This window comes from Eptatretus burgeri, chromosome 3 (genome assembly GCF_056783735.1).
Source record: "Eptatretus burgeri isolate ZD-2024b chromosome 3, Ebu_testis_v1, whole genome shotgun sequence".
Classification (NCBI taxonomy): domain Eukaryota; kingdom Metazoa; phylum Chordata; class Myxini; order Myxiniformes; family Myxinidae; genus Eptatretus; species Eptatretus burgeri.
In genome coordinates, this window is record NC_140963.1 from 54,144,250 (window position 1) to 54,160,802 (window position 16,553).

The window sequence follows — 16,553 nt, forward strand, 5'->3', positions numbered from 1 at the left end:
TTCATCTCCTCTTCTTTCTTTCAGATCCTATTTGATTGTATGTTCATTGTTATTAACCTCCGCCATCGAAGATGGATGGAGGTTACTGTTTTCACCCCTTTCTGTTTGTTTGTTTGTTTGTGAACAGTATTACGGAAAACTCCTCAACGGATTTCGACGAAACTTGGTGGGGGGGTTAGGTCTGGTCCAAGGATCATGCCATTAGATTTTGGACTGATCCAAAATCCAATATAGCCACGATGGCGGCCAATTTGAAAAAATATTTGAATTTTTTTTTTGCATTTCTACAAGTTTTAAGTGATTTCCAACTAAATCCCCACCCCCCCCCCCCCCAAAGAAAAAAAAATTGTAAGAGAAAAAAAATTATTTTTCCACTTTTTTTTCAACAAAATTTCGATTTCTTTTTTTTGCATTTCTACATGTTTTTAGTGATTTCCAACCCCCCCCCCCCCCAAAAAAAAATTGCAAGAGAAAAAAGAATTTGCAAATTTTTTTCAACAAAATTTCAAATTTATTTTGCATTTCTTCATGTTATAAGTGATTTCCAACAAAAAAACGCCAAAATTTTAATTTCAGCTGATTTTGGAACTTCAGGTGGATATACCCACGTAAAATCAATTTCTGTCTCAAGTAATCTAGTGATGACGAATGAATTGAGGATGTAAAAGTTAAAAGTAAAAGGGAAAGTTGCAAACTATAACTCGTGAACACTGTTGATGTCAAATTGAATGAATAGGATATCAGGTTCACTTGATTGACCAAGCAGTATTGGCGGCGGAGGTTTTGTACTCTACCGAGTGCTCCCCCTCAACTTAAATGACTTGTTTCAAACATGAAAATAAACCTTTTTGGGATAAAAATAAGGAGTGTCTGAAGGAAAGAAAACACAGAAGCAGAAATGGACAAAGACAAAGGAGTGTCACCGATCTTCCCACATGCAATGCGATTAATCTTCGATACAAACTGGTCCAGAAATACGTCATAAACGATTGAATCCTCCACGACCTCGTGAGGGAACAATATTTGATGTTGCACCACACTATGAAATGGACATTGGCTACTGGGGTTGTCTTTGTGAGACCAGCAATTGGGTAAAGTTCTTGAAGCCATTGAAGAAATGGCTGAAGATTGTGTAAGATTTGGACCTGATTTTAACTTAAGAAGGCAAAGGAGAGAATAGTGAATCATCTCTGAGTAACTTCATGACTCTCATGAAGTATATACCAGATAAAAAGGAGCCCAGAAAAGTTTTGCTTCAATCTCTTTGAAAACATATTTTCACATAAAATGCCATTCTCATGTTCAGCACCTCAATCTGGCTCATCGAGCCTTGGATCCCAGATTCAAACACCTCGTCCTGTGCTGTTTTGTCTCTTATCTACGATTGATAATCTACGAAATGCAATATCTGTACAATATCCACCATGAGGCTGAGACAATGTAGAAAAAGCTTAACTTTTGTGTCAGTGATATTCTAAGAGGTTCCTTTACCTGTATCTGCCTTGCTGTGTTATGGCTGGGTAGAAGATGTTTGGCAGCATTGGTAGAACAGCACATACGCCTCATTTGTGCAAACTTCATTTTCATTGATCTCCTTCACTTTGTGGTCATCAAACATCCTCCATCCTGTGCAACACACAAACATGTTAAGGCTCAGCAAGTTCGACGTTTCAGCAATAGAGTGGTGTTCAGTGGTTGAAAGACAAAGTAGAGGGAGACTTTGGCAAATGAGGGATGTGAGGAGGAATGAGGGGTAGGGGAGGATGCACGGGGTGGACAAGATGGATACAGAAGCACACTCTCAAGATGGAGAAATTGGAAAAATTTGGAAGGAGGTGATGTTGGGAGTTGGAGGGTGGAGTGAATGAGTTAGTAAAGAGAGTTTGAAAGCTTATGTTCACAGCAAAATAATCGAGCAGTGAACAAATGGGAGGTGAGGTTTGGGGGACGGAGTAAGAGTAGCAAATTTAATGAGCACAACGACACACTCAAACAAATGAATACACCCAATTGGCCTTCCTGACATACCGGTGTGGTTCCCCTCTGTTGTGCTTCTTTGTGGTAGCTGCGCCATACTCGTATAATGGTTGAAGGGATAGGACTCATGATGATTGATAACAGCATATAGATCATAGGTCGTGTCCGTGCTGCTCTGTTGACTATCCAGACAATTTGCTGTGAGGTCAAGGTCACTTCGGGAGGTTGGGGGAAGGAGGGGAGTGGATGGGGTGAATGTTAATTTTATTGCATGTCAGTTAAATCAAAATTGAAACCTGAAACAAGAATTTATGCATATTTATGCAAAAGGAAATTATAGGCGATGTAAGTTGAGAGAATTTCAATGAAAACAGTATTGTGATGAGAGCAGTTACAAAATTAAGCCAATAGCTCATTGCACAGTGTTGGTGATGAGATATTCGTGGTTCGGATGTGGCATGCTTCTGTGTGTTATCAGTTCTCGCAGGGGTGCAGCACTGTGGCTGATGCCGTGCCCCCTGTATGTGAGAACAGGAATTTGTAACATGTTTGGGGTGCCTGCAATGAGGGTCAGCGTTCGTCCTTTGGGGCGATGCAAATTATCTTTGTAAATGCGTACCATGTCGTGCCGTTCCCATTGATGGTGGGAGAGGGTATTATGAGTGCCGTTTCAGAAGCCTCAATTATATCACGAGTAAGAAAAACAACAACAATAGTGCAATAATTCGCAGTCATAAAAAGGATAATGGGATCCCTCAAAGCTGCTCCCGTAAATATATTTCTCATTATTTTTTGTGGTTATAACAACTGTAACCCCTCATCTCACCGGCAGCCATAAACACAAACTCACCAAAAAGCCGATCGATGGGAGAGTTCCATGACCAATCAGCTTGCCTCGCCAGCCGTTCATTATCTCCCGTTCCTTTTATTGGAGTGCTTGCTTGAGTGCTTAAGCCACTTCGCAAGTGCTCTACAACCTGATTGGTAACTGAACACACCCCAGCACATGTGCTCGACCGAGAACCCTTCTTCTTGTTCTGTCGATTGTGTGATGTAAAAAGTTAATTTTGGGTGATTTGTTCCCTTTTCCCCTTCTGTTGAGCTATTTTTCGCTTTGCAGCACCGCTGTGATCGTTTTGTTTCATCCTTGGGACAGCTGCTCTGATTTTAAAAACCACAACATTCTGTCATGCTCATGTGTCCACTTACTCATGAGGGGGTGTTTTGTGATCATACATTAAATTGTCATGTGGATTTGCTCAACAATATGAACATGTATTAATTTTTTTGTTGTTGTATACCTTGTCGAGGCTTGAATGGGAGCTAACACACAACGCCCAGCAAGGGGGGCATGAGACAAGAGGGGCGGGAGAGGGAAGGACAAAACAGTGGGGAACAGAGACATTAGGAGATCTGTGGAAGGGAGAGGGATGTGGCAGGGAACACGTGGTATACAAGATGGATATTACAGGGACTTTCAGGAAGGAAAGCAGGGAATTTGAAGGAGGTGGGTTTTGGGTGGATGAACGGGGGTAGAAAAGATCGTGGTTTTGGATGGGGGGAGATAAGAGGTGGTGGTGAACAGCTGTTTTGAATGCCAGAATGGGGTTGCTGGTAGACGTTGAGCTCCCTGTGGAGATATGGTGGGGCCAAATCACAGACACAGCGGGGCGGGGGGTCGGGGGGGGGGCGAGACCGGAGAGGAGATGGTAGAAGACAGAAAGACCACTGACTTGCCGAAGCAGAAGTGGATACTTTCAGTCCTGGGATGACTCCATTCCACCTATTAAAGCTGAAACCTTCCGACATCACTCACTCGGCACTGCTGCATCATCAAAAGACATGTGTGAACACTGTGGGGAAGCACTATAAGTCTCTGTCAAACACTGCCTGTTGCTAGCAAATTCCACCCATTCAATATTTAGTTTTTAAGAATTTGTGTAACATTAAGAATTACACAAATTTTATTGTGGTTATTGTTGCATTTGTGAACATTAAACGTCGTTTTTATTCCATTTAACCTGCCTTCTCTACGACTACTACGAACCCTACCCCCCAATTTTGTCATCATCCTATTTCATTAAACATCAGAGAAAATTTTTTTTTATCGATTCATGATGTGACACTGCTTTCTTTCGTTGAGATGCACTGATGCGGCATTCTCTTTGCACTGTTTATTACCACTCACAAGTTGACATGTTTTGTGGGCAAAGTGAGATCCCACCCATGTGGACCCCATACAATTGCATGCGTTGCACACCCCGAACGCCGCTTCTGCTGGAAATAGCTCACTTACTCTTCACTAAGGACACCATGGGATTTTTAACATCCACCAACAAATTCCAGGGACGGGACACCCGGTTTAACGTATGTCCGAGGGGCGACACACACACTGATAAATCGCTCTGCCTGTGAAACAACACGATGACAATTTATAGCTTGGTCCAGATTCGAACCCAGGCAAGACAACTCAGAGGCAAGTGTATGTGCCTGTTGACTATCCTGCCAGCCCTGGAGATGAGGTGCTCACCTTATGGGAAAGTCCACATGATTTTCAAGTTTCGTTCCATCATGCAGGAACCGTTTAAACTGAATGATCAGCACTTCGGGTAGATGGCTGATCGAGACTTGCATAAACGCCACTCTATTCATCTTGCACTGTGGGCAAAACCTGGTCGGTAGAAGGAGTGAAGGTTCACAAAAGGAAGAATTCACAAAAAAAATCAAACAAGGGGAAGAGGTAAACAGAAACATGATATTTCACGTGTTATGATGCTGTGTCAAACTGAAACACTGAGAGAGAATGATGATCATGTGGTAATTAAACATTTGACCAGAGAGTTCTGTTCTTTTCCTGTCTTACCACATTGCATCTTCATCGAGCTTCTCTGGTGCAGTGAATTTGAAAAGACATTCCGATAGGGTCGTGCTGGTGTTGGGGTCTAATGGCAATGCCAATTGCAGGTACTTGAAGGGTTCGCAGTTGATCGACACCTGAAATATATCGCATTCACAAAATGAGATCATTGATGCAACAAAGGCTTCGAGAAAGATGATTGAGGAGAAGACAACAGGGGTGAAAAGAGAAAGAAAAAGGAGGGGTTTCCCTTCTGATGTCACAACGTAAACACTTGGCTCATGGGGTATGAAACCCTGGTTCAAATCCCATCTACCATATCAAGGAATAATAAGGAAATTGTGGCAGGAAGAGACCATTCGGCCCATCATGCCTGCAACACATCAACACCACACCAAATATATCCATCAAAACGAGGTAATTTATTTGGGGGAATGAGAGAAGGAGTGTGAGATGGGGGAGGGGGGAGGGTGGGGGCAATTTGGCACAATCAGAGATATTCCAAGGGTGCTAAAATAAAAAATATATATATGGGCAATACCCCTGGGTACTCAACTGATTGGATAATGATAATGAGGAGGAAGTCAACATGGGACGGAATTAGCAAAATGAAAAAAACAAAGTGGTTTCAAATACCTATTTTAGGGAGCAATCCCCACCCCCAACCCAACCCTCAGGTCTTTCTGTGGACCCCCTCAGACCCAAAATGTTTTTTTTATGCCATGAACAATCTTTGGTACATCACGGGTGATGAAGGTTGTTGTCTCGTTTCATCGGCATTGCATGTCGAGTTTCTGAGAAGAAAGCAAATACCTATTTTGGGGTACAACCCCCTCCCCCCATCGACCACCTTCTGGCCTGATGTTTAGGTCATCTCGAGAGACCAAATGTCTGCCCGTCCGTACGTCCGTCAACATTTTTTCTTTCCAATCTTGATGAAACTTAGTATGTGGGTAGAGGTCGATGAGTGTTGCACAACGATAGAACTTTTGTCTGGGTTCAAGGTGAGGGACGAGGTCACAAGGTCACGTAACTTATAAAAATCGCCATTTTCAAAACCTATCGAGTCTGCCATTCTACAAGATATTCGGCAACTGTTTATTGATTATGATAGTAAAAAATATTATCTTGTATCTAACCGGACAGATTTTTGAATTTCCTTCCCGTTTGATCGTCACGTGATCTGGAAGATGGCCAAAAACGCCGATGCGATTCGCAAAGAAGGAAGGAAGGAGAAATGAAATATAAATATAAAACACATTTTTAGCCTTTTATATTTGTACATTTTCCGCCGAAGGTGCAAAAGTTTCAAAATCCAAAATGTAAACGTCGGTATTTATTTTCAAAATATAATTTAGTGCGCGTGCCAAAATGCCGAGTCGTCTTTAACCAAACTGTGTAGTAGAACTGCGCAGTAGTCCGGTCATGGCGTCTGAGCAGTGGCCAGCATGGTTCAGATTGACTGTGGTTTCTGGGGCGAAGGTGATTGTTAAGAAGTATGTCGGCGGTATAAATTCGAGTGACTGTATTGGTGATTTAATCACGCAACATCTTGACAACGAATATTCTGGCCAAACGATTGCATCAATTCAGTGCATCAGCAGGGATAATTCGCAGGCTCCTCTCGATCGTGCCGATATGTAACATAATCACCGGCGGACCTCGGGCTGCAAGCTGTGGGGCGAGGCCACTGATCCCGGATGAGGGGATAAGTGATAAATTATGCTACATGCTTCGGGCTTTCTGATTAATATATCAATGAGTAAATTCCATAATTAATGAATTAATAATTAATGAATCTGGCATACCAAATGTTTTTTAATACCTGACATGTTACTTTGTGCAGTGTCACGAAACTTCTATGCAATAAATAATTGATGAATTTGCGAGCTCTAACGATTTTTCAAACCTCAATATCTCGAAAATACTTGACCAATTTTTATTCTGAAAGTTGCATTATAACCAGCGAAGAATAATCTACAAGATTATCATAATCTCTGAGAGCTAAGCCTATTTTTTCGTTTTTTTCTACAACCGGAAGTGAAATGTCTGGACGGACCGGAAAACCACGTATTGCACTTACTGGTGATTCTGATGTGTTGATCCGGGTACAAAAAGACACTTGTACAAAGGAAATGAACAATACATATTTATTAATTATGTCATTAGTAGTATTATCCGAGTATCTCTGTGAACAATTTCAATCGAAACGGTTAGTTTGGACTGTTTCGTAGTTAGCTGAACTGAACATTGAGAACTTGTGGTATTATAGAGATGACCGTCACCCCCACACGGGGGTAATTTTTTTGTTATTATCCCCCGCCAACCAACGAAGTTGGTGGGGGGTATTGAAATGGGTTTCGTACGTCCGTCCGTCCGTCACATTTCGTTTCCGGTGCTTAACTACAAATCCCCTCAAGATATATTTAGGAAATTTGGTACACATATCAAGTAAGTGGTGAACTGGTGCCTTTTGATATTTAGAGATTTCCCACAAAAAATTTCTCTTACTTTCCATGGAAACAAGGAGTATTAAGAAATAATTGAGGTTAACCTTTGTTTCCAGAGCAGAGTTGCAAAACTATTAACTATTTCTTCATGAAATTTGGTGCACACATCAAGAATAAATTGAACTGGTGCCTTTTGCTACTTGTCCTCATTTACTATGGCGGGGGATATCGAAGACTCTGTCTTCAACGGATGCGAGTTATTTTTTTAATGCTGTGAACAAATTTTGATTCCTATCGGGTGATGAAATTTGTGGTGAAGTTTCATCAAAATCATCTGTGTAGTTTCAGAGAAGTTGTTAGTGTTGATGGACGGATGATGCGCCATCCTATAAGCTCCCTGGAACTCCGTTCCACGTGAGCTAAAAATGGGGAATTATTTTTATTTTAACAAAACTGTATTTTTATTTTTAAATTTTTAGCTCCGTCGCGTTGCGAGCGCTGGCTCGAAGAGAGCTCCGCGTTCTTATTCTTTTTGTTCTTCTTCTTCTTGTTCTTCTTCTGGTGAAGACAAAACCTTTCTGACGCAGCTCTTGGACACATTCGTCCTTTGTGTAATTTAATTTTATCTCCAAAAACCTAACTTGGAAGAGGACAACTTGAGTTCATTTTGCAAGGTTCAAAACAAGAATGTGTCCAATCTTTGGCAAGCCAGAATATATCACCTGGGAAACCTGAAGGTCAAACTGTCCAACCTGTCTCCTTTTTGACAGCTCAAGTCGTATCCTGTTAAGTCTGTCTCTCGTGGGTACTCCCACTCCTGGTGAGTAATGTCCTTTCTATTTTCAAGCAGCGTTGTCTGTGATCATCAGTTTGAATTTCATCCTGACCACTTGACGTTGGATTTACTGCTGTTTCTCAAAACGTTTGACATTGTTTCCCTGACTCAAGCAAGAGTTCAAACAAACCTGTGTCTGGACATATCACAGAAGTTTGACACTCAGAATGTCATGATAAGCTTGCCACACCTTTTCTTGTTGAATACAAGGCCAACGTTCCTGGCTTTCTAAATTTCTACACTCACAGTATCAGCACACAACTTTGAACCGAACACTTCCTTTTATCATCCAGTGGATGGACTGCACCAAAACAGCAATTTTGGGCCCAGTCCTGTTCCTCTAATATGTAAATGACCTCTGATTTTCTGGTAAAAAACCCTGTTTTCCTCTTTCTGACTGTGACTCTAAATTCTGCTGTGCAATTCCAACAACACCAATGGGATGATAGTCATAACTTCCCTTTCTTTTCTGCCTGGTGTTGGCTTCATGGTGAGTGTGGCAGGCTTTGGATCCGAGGGTCCTGAGTTCAAATCCCGCTCCGCTGTTGAATTAATACAAGGTGGGGTTAACTCGACCTGTCATCCTTCCAAGGTCAGCAAAATGAGTGCCAGCATGCTGGTATAGTGTCGGAGTGGTGACCCGTCCAGGATTGTGCCCAAGAGCTAAGGAGACTGCTGAAGCAGCACCAACGCTCTGCACAGAGTTGGGTCCCAATCTTCTCCACCTCCTCCTCCTCCTCCTCCTTTCTTCTGATCTTGAAAGGGTCAGATGCTGGTCTCACCCTCAAAATATCCCTTTCAATCCGTTCAAATCTCACACTTTCAACCTTTCACTCTGGAAGACTCGTCAACTGAACACACCCATTTCCATGGTAAACCACTGGAAGATGTTCAGGCTCGAGCTTTTCAGCTCAATCATGATCCATGACGTTATCATCTCCTGGACGACCACCTGCACCGATGTCAGCTTTTCTCAAAAACTTGATGAAAGGTGAAATCACAGTGACGGCTCATACTTAATTACAGTTTAGGAATTGGTGAAAGGAATTTTATTCTGCAAGCTTGGTGGTGGCGAAGAAGTAAAGTTGGTTGGGTTTGGCTTAAGACTTTAAGGTCCTGAGTTCAAGCCATGACAAGATATTTTGTCATGACAAAAATCATGTGACAACCCCTGTTGTTTCAGTAATTTCACTTTGTGGAATTAAATGGCTAGCCCATATTTATTTACAACTAAAATGGCCACCAGTCGGTCATCTTGGATGCGATCTCGGAAAAAAATATTGACATGCATATGAAAGCCACCATTCGTTCTCTGCTTACCAAGTTTGAAAAAGATCGGTAAATGCATGTTGGAGAAATGGTTGAGGATGTGTTTGATACCAGGTTGTTTTTTTCAACTAAAATGGCCACCAGTCCATCAGTCGGCCATCTTTGACCACATCACAAAATAAAATGAGGTGCGTGTGTATGCCATCATGTGCTCTGCTTGTGCCAAGTTTAACAAAATTGGACCATGCATGTCTGAGAAATGGTTGGGGACACATTTAAGGAACAAACGCCAGTCGGCCATCTTGAATATTATCTCAAAAAAAATGATGTGCATATACAAGCCGTCATTCCTTTGCTGCTTGCCAGGTTTGAACAACATCGGTAAATGCATGTCCGAGAAATGATTGAGGACGTGTTCAACATCGGGTTTTTACAACTAAAATGGCCGCCAGTTATTTCCATCTTTGATTGCATCACATTACAAAATCATGTGCTTATGCAAAACATCATGTGTTGTCTTTCTGCCAAGTATGAATAAAATCGTTAGATACATGTCCGAGATATGGTTGCAGACACATACACATGCAGGGACATGAAAATTGACCCAAATCCAGAAGACTAAGTCCACCATTTCAGACTAAGTCCAACGGGGGCGAATAACACTTGACGGGTTGACTCAGCCGGTCATTCTTTTGAGGTCGGCAACATGAGTACCAACTTGCACCGAAAAGGGAGCCAATGGAGTGTCCTGCGTCAAAGTGGTAAACACATCTTGGGTTGTGCACCCCAGCCAATGAAATTACCTCGGCAGCCTTATGCACCTGATGGTGCGAGGAGTATCGATTGTCCATCCATTGTATTCTGTATTTCAGTAACATATGTGCAACATTCAAACTCTTTGTTGAGCTCCATTTCTTTGTTCCTGGTTTTGTCCAGCGATGGCCGATCTAATCACATTATGCCTTCCAAGGCTTCCACATTGTGGCTTTTCGATATCATGGTGTCTCGCTCAAATACTTCTCTGCACTCTTTTACTCTCGATTCACCTCTTCTCTCTTCGTACTTTCTGTTCTGATTCGTCACGTCCTTTTCTCATTTGTTATTTAGTATGAATGTTAAAATTAACTTTGTCCAGAGAAATATAATCATAATTATTGAAGTTGTAAAAATATAACAGCAGAAATTGACAAAGACAAAGGAGTTTCTCGCATACCTTCCCACATTCTGTGCAGGTAATCTTCGATACCAACTGGCCCTGGAATATGTCATCAATGATGGAGTTCTCTTTCTGCTTGTGAATTAACCAGCTCTCCTCCACGATATCCTGATGGAAGAACGAAACACATGCATTAGTGTTTGAGATGTCCTCTTCAATGTGCAGACAAAGTGTGTGATGTTTGAAGACAAATCTAAAAACAAATTATTGTCTGGTGTTGGCTTCATGGTTAGGGTGGGGACTTGGGATCTGAGGATGCTGAGTTCAAATCCAATTAACCTGTTGAATTAATACCAAGTGGGGTTGAATCTGCCTGTCATCCTTCTGAGATGAGCAAAATGAGTGCCAACATGCTGGTGTACTGTGTCGGAGTGGCGACCCATCCAGGATTGCGTCCAATAGCCTTGGAGATTGCTGAGACAGCACCAATGCTCTGCACAGAGTGTGGTCCCAATGGATGTTTGGAATTCTAGGACGAATTGAATTATTGCTGTCAGGGACTGTCTCAATTTTGGACATGAAAAGGGCAGGGAAAGAGGAAGAAAAGGTGGTTCACCAAAGATAAGGTTAATAAAAGGGGTTTGTGGGGTGGGAGGAGGTATATGAAAAAAATTGGCTATTTTTGTGTTTGTCATATGTTGAACTGAATGTCATTTGAAAATTATCGAATACTTTGCAATTATGGGTTTCAAAATTTTTTAAACAATTTTTTGGTGTTATTAGTTATTGTTCTCAATGTTCAAAACCGGTAAAGGAATAAAAATCTATCTGTGGAGGTCTTGATGTGATTGAACTCACTCTGTTGGGATGACCGTCAGCGTCTGGAAGGTCGATGGAGATGTCATCACACACACAGTTCAGCTCTTCGTGAAGGCAGTTGAGAAGACAGTCCAAAAACTCCTGAGCATCTTGCTGCTGAAAGGCTGTAAACTGGCGAAAATACTTATCCACCAACTTCTGGCAAGGTGGAGGAAGATCGATGAAGAGAAAGGGTGAAAAGTCAGTTTTCACAAGTCCAGCGGATGAAACAATGGAATTCAATATCTGACAAGAAATTTAAAGAGAATTGAACTGCAAACACATGACGACCATGACTGATGTAGATTGTACAATCAGATTATTTTTTATGCCTCCACTGACGAAGTCGTCCGATCGAGGCATGATGTTTATCGGGTTCTCCGTCCGTCCGGACGTCCATGCTAATTCTCTGTTTTCTCTTCAACCACTTATCCAATTGACCCGAAATTTTCACCATAAGTGTGAATCCTCATGCAGAATGTTTCCATGATACATCTGATGGCATTGGTCATGTGGTTCAGCGGACATATTTTATTATATAAAAGCCTTCAAAAATCTTCTTCCCTGAGAAAAATGTTTGTCATCTCAACCTGATTGGATGCATGATTTGGCAGCCAGAATTATTTAATATTTTGAATCTGGGTTCAGGGATTGAAATCAAATTTGGGACAAGTATGTGTTATGATGTAATAATGTGGGCGAGCACTCAAATCTGGCAACGTTGTGACGTCGAAGAGAGCCCTTATAATTTGTCTTCTTTTTTTTTGCTGTTTGGCGAATTATCGTTAAAAGTGGTCAAGAGTCGTCTCGTTCACATTTGCCATCATTCGTTGGTGGAGATTAAATATCCTACAGTGCCCTTCCTGAAAAGTAGGCAAGTTATCACCAGCATCCTGAACGAATCACAAATTCCTTCTCCATCTCACCTTCAGAAGGCACAGCTGCACTCACAGCAAATGATACTTCCTGCAGCCATTTGCTGTTTAATAAAAAAGAAGATGACGAAGTAGTCTCACAGCAAAACAACTTTCTTTCTTTGGTGTGATGTGAGAACCTTCCCTTATATTACCTGCTGTATATCACAGGTGATGACGAACATGTAAAATGGAACTTCCATTCATACTTTGAATGTGTAATCGTAAAAACAAGAGTGAATCTTGACCATATTTAACCCAATATAAATAATTATAAAATCCCATTCACGAAGCTTGGAATGTTGTCCCATGAAACCTGCACCTGTTTAACGAATGAACCATGAAAGAATGCTCCGGCTTTCTCTCAACGTTTGTTTACCTTCAGCTTTCGCGGCTTGATTGCGAGATGGTCTTCATAAGAGTACACTGTGAGGCTCCTCATTCCAATACAGATCTGTTTTTTGCTCCAAAGAGCAAACATAATCTGGGCAAAGGCAAAGGTCATCTCTCCACCTGACCCAGATGGGTTATGAGGGTTTAATTCCTTCAAGAATGTCTTTCCTGTCAAACACATTGAGAGTTTGATGAGTATGAGGGGAAAAGCAGTGAAATAAATTTTCAAATTGATATTGTGGTCACTGGAGGTCATTGGGTCTCTAAATATGCCGCCTGCTCGTGTTCGACTCACTTGGGCAACTCACCAATGCACTGGATCAAAACAACAACTTGACACCCTCAAACCTCTTTCTCGAAGCGAAGTAATCCAAAGTGTAAATTTATCGTTATTTAATTCCCAGACCATGACCATAAGTTATTCTTACATTTAACTCTATATTGTGACTCCACATCCTCAATTTTATTACTTCCTCAGAAGCTATTTTAGTAATAATGTCTCAATTTATACTCCCTGAGTATGTAAGATGGGTGTGTTCATTGGATTACGAGTTTGAAGGACTAAAAATTTAGCTCAAAGGTAGCGTACTTGCATATGAGCAAATGAGCTGAAAGGTTTGAGTTTGATCTCAGTCAAGATGGGATCTGACTGGAATCTGTTCATCTGGTGGGCTTCAGACGGAATGATGTGTTTTCGAGTATGTTATTATTTTTGAAGGTACATTGAGGCAACTGACATTTGCGAAGCATTCACTGGTCCAGCACTTCAATGATCCAATTGTGCCTTTCAAAATGGGGTGGCAATGGTGTGCTGAGACCCTGGAAAACTCCGAATCCCTGTCACGAATAACATCAAACGGTGATGTTAAATCACCTTGTATATCCTTTGGTGGTGTCTCCACTGCTTCAGCAGCATCTTCGATTCTTGGAGGAAGGCTGCTGAGTATTCGGGGCACAGATTTTGTGACGTAATCATTTGGAGATTCCATATAATTTGGGGACATCAAATATCCTGTGATTATGTGGTCGCTTTGATGCAGAGCTAAATTTTATACTTTTGAATTAAATTACTTTTGCAGCAATGTAGATCTAAAAACCACTGAAATCATATAACTGTGAGAACAAACTTCACAACAAGCCATTATCGGACCAGGTTACGAACCGTGGAAGTACTCCAGTAGACCAGGAGTGTTTGCCAAACACTGCAGGACGCAATTTATAAAGCAAGTCAGGCCGAGGTTCACGAGGCCAATGAATCCATCTTGGGTATCGGTCTTCATCGCTTTGATCTAATGTTGGGTTTGGGAAGAGGAAAACAATTAATGGATCGTTGAACTGACATTGAGTGAAACAATCCATTGACAGACAATGTGTTTCCTTCACTTGTTTTCCTGTTTCCTTCCTTCGTCTGTTCATCTACAGCCAATATCTCAGTTCATACCTGTCTCCCTTGTACCTGTGTCTCACCCTTTCAATGCTTTGGGTTCCTCATAGACGGTTCACTCAACCTGATTAATCTCCTATCTGTGTGTGAGTTGCTTTGGCAACTCGATCACATGGTGCACTCCACAGGACAATCATGAGGGTAAACCATTTGATGTTAACAGAGATTGGATGATATGTCCTATTTTGGGGATGAACAAAATGTCTGAAAAGGTGAGGATGGACACATTGAAGAGAAATAAATGTAGGAATAAAGGAGGAAAAAACGTGCAGGTCGGACGATGACCTTCATTTGTTTCTTTATTTCTGTACCTTTTTATCCTCGGGACAATCTCCGGCAGCTGGTGGAGATTTGCAGTCAAAACGATTCATTTCTGGAACAGAAAGTTTTCGTTTCAGGAGAGTTCAGTTTTACAAAGATACAGACACTTATACAAAGGAAAATGTAGATTGTGTTTGGTCTCACCTCTGATGGAAGATGGGCTGAGTGCAGTATTTGGTGGTTTGACTGCACCTTGGCAATGAGCCGTCGTGTTCATTTTGATTGCAGACAACGATGTCTTTGTAAAATTGTTAGTCAATGGGGAACGAGGCACTGCATTGCCTTTCACTGCAGACGACACCTCACTTGCTGGTTTCTCTGTGGATGGGAAAGGGGATTCTTTGCTGCTCTTAACTGCAGACATTGAGGTCTTTTGGCTCCTTTTTACAGCAGATGTTGAGGCCTTTGCTTTTTTGTCTGCGGATGGGGAAGGAGGCTTTTTGCTGATTTTAACTGTGGACGTTGAGGCCTTTGCTGGTTTGTCTGCAGATGGGGAGGGGGGCTCTTTAATGCTCTTAACTGCAGATGTTGAGGTCTTTCCTCGTTTGTCTGCAGATGTGGAAGGAGACTTTTGGCTGCTTTTTACTGCAGACGTTGAGGCCTTTGCTTTTTTGTCTGTGGATGGGGAAGGAGACTTTTTGCTGCTTTTACCTGCAGACGTTGAGGTCTTTGCTTGTTTGTCTGCCAATGGAGAATGATGCTTTTTGCTGCTTTTGAATGCAGACGAAAACTTCCCTGCTGGTTTCGCTGCAGATGGGGAAGGAGGCTTTGTGGAGTTTGTCACTGCAGATGCCGAAGCCTTTGCTTCTTTGTCTGCAGATATGGAAAGAGACTCTTTGCTGCTTTTAACTGTAGGCATTGAGGTCTTTCCTTCTTTGTCTGCAGATATGGAAGAAGGCTTTGTTCTGCGATTATCTGCAGCTGGTGTTGTCTTTACTCGTTTGTTTTTCGGCATTGCAGGATCCTGTGCCTCAGCTGATGATGTCAGACATTCGCCAGGTTTAAGTCCATCCTGATGCCGTTCACTCTTCTCATGGGTGTTTGACTTTCTTCGATGCCAAAAACTCTTTTTTCTTTTCACACTCTGTGGTGGTTGTGGTGGTTTTTCAACAACACTGGAGCTGCAAGGAATGAAATCACAAGAGGAGGAATTATAACACATTTGTTGAGTCAAATTTACACTTCTTTCAATTTCCATGAGTTCAATGAGGGTGAGGACGAAGGAGGTTTTCCTCTTTGTACTCTTGCACAAACATGCTAACATCAAAAACAATGGTATCCCAAGATATTAGCAAATTGTCCAGCAATGGAACAAATTCTCTTTTTCTTTGTCTATCCTTAACAATTGATGACTGCAATCTATTTATTTTGAGGCTCGCAGGATAGACTCAAGGTATGCACACTCGTCTCTGAGCCGTCGAGCCTGGCCTCAAATCTCAAACCATTCAGAAAATGCCATCCTCGTGTTTCGGAGGCAGGCAAGGCATCGATGTGTTTGTCCGTCCCTCCGATGGACATTAAATTAGGCGTCCTGTCTGTCAACAATTGTTGGAGCACGTAAAAGATCCCATGGTTTCTTCCATGAAGAAGAAGTTTCCATTCAGATTTGTAATTTGTTCAGGTTGATGAGTGATCACCGAAATCACCGACATTGGATCTTGACAGCCGGTTCGTGAAAGACTTCGGCCAAAATCTTTCCTGGGCCAAACAGACAATAAACTGTAAAAATAGGTTCTGTTCGTTGCAGTGGAAGTGGTGGTAGTCGTCGTTGTCTTTCACGAAGCGAAGTACCTGCCCCATTAACATCACACCTACCTGCCCCATTAACATCACTCCTTCCTGCCCCATTAACATCACACCTACCTGCCCCATTAACACCACACCTACCTGCCCCATTATCATCACACCTACCTGCCCCATTAACATCACAGCGACCTGCCCCATTAACATCACACCTCCCTGCCCCATTAACATCACACCTTCCTGCCTCATATTAACATCACACCTTCCTGCCCCATTAACATCACACCTCACTGCCCCATTAACATCACACCTCCCTGTCCCATTAACATCACACCT

The 16,553-nt window shown here is 42.0% G+C and overlaps 1 protein-coding gene across 3 annotated transcripts in view; it reads right to left on the reverse strand.

Annotated features, from left to right (window-relative positions):
* The window catches only part of LOC147029920 (uncharacterized), a 32,637-nt gene that overhangs the window by 14,199 nt on the left and 1,885 nt on the right, over positions 1–16,553 (reverse strand). For all 3 annotated transcript variants that reach the window (XM_085873423.1, XM_085873422.1, XM_085873421.1), the window contains exons 2-11: positions 14,619–15,595; positions 14,465–14,526; positions 13,872–13,998; positions 12,696–12,877; positions 11,403–11,561; positions 10,602–10,712; positions 4,841–4,971; positions 4,508–4,648; positions 2,029–2,192; positions 1,492–1,626 (exon numbers count right to left, since the gene is read on the reverse strand). In XM_085873423.1, the coding sequence (XP_085729549.1) occupies positions 1,511–1,626; positions 2,029–2,192; positions 4,508–4,648; positions 4,841–4,971; positions 10,602–10,712; positions 11,403–11,561; positions 12,696–12,877; positions 13,872–13,998; positions 14,465–14,526; positions 14,619–15,595 (2,170 nt within the window). In that variant the 3' untranslated portion in view covers positions 1,492–1,510. The remainder of the gene's footprint in view (positions 1–1,491; positions 1,627–2,028; positions 2,193–4,507; positions 4,649–4,840; positions 4,972–10,601; positions 10,713–11,402; positions 11,562–12,695; positions 12,878–13,871; positions 13,999–14,464; positions 14,527–14,618; positions 15,596–16,553) is intronic.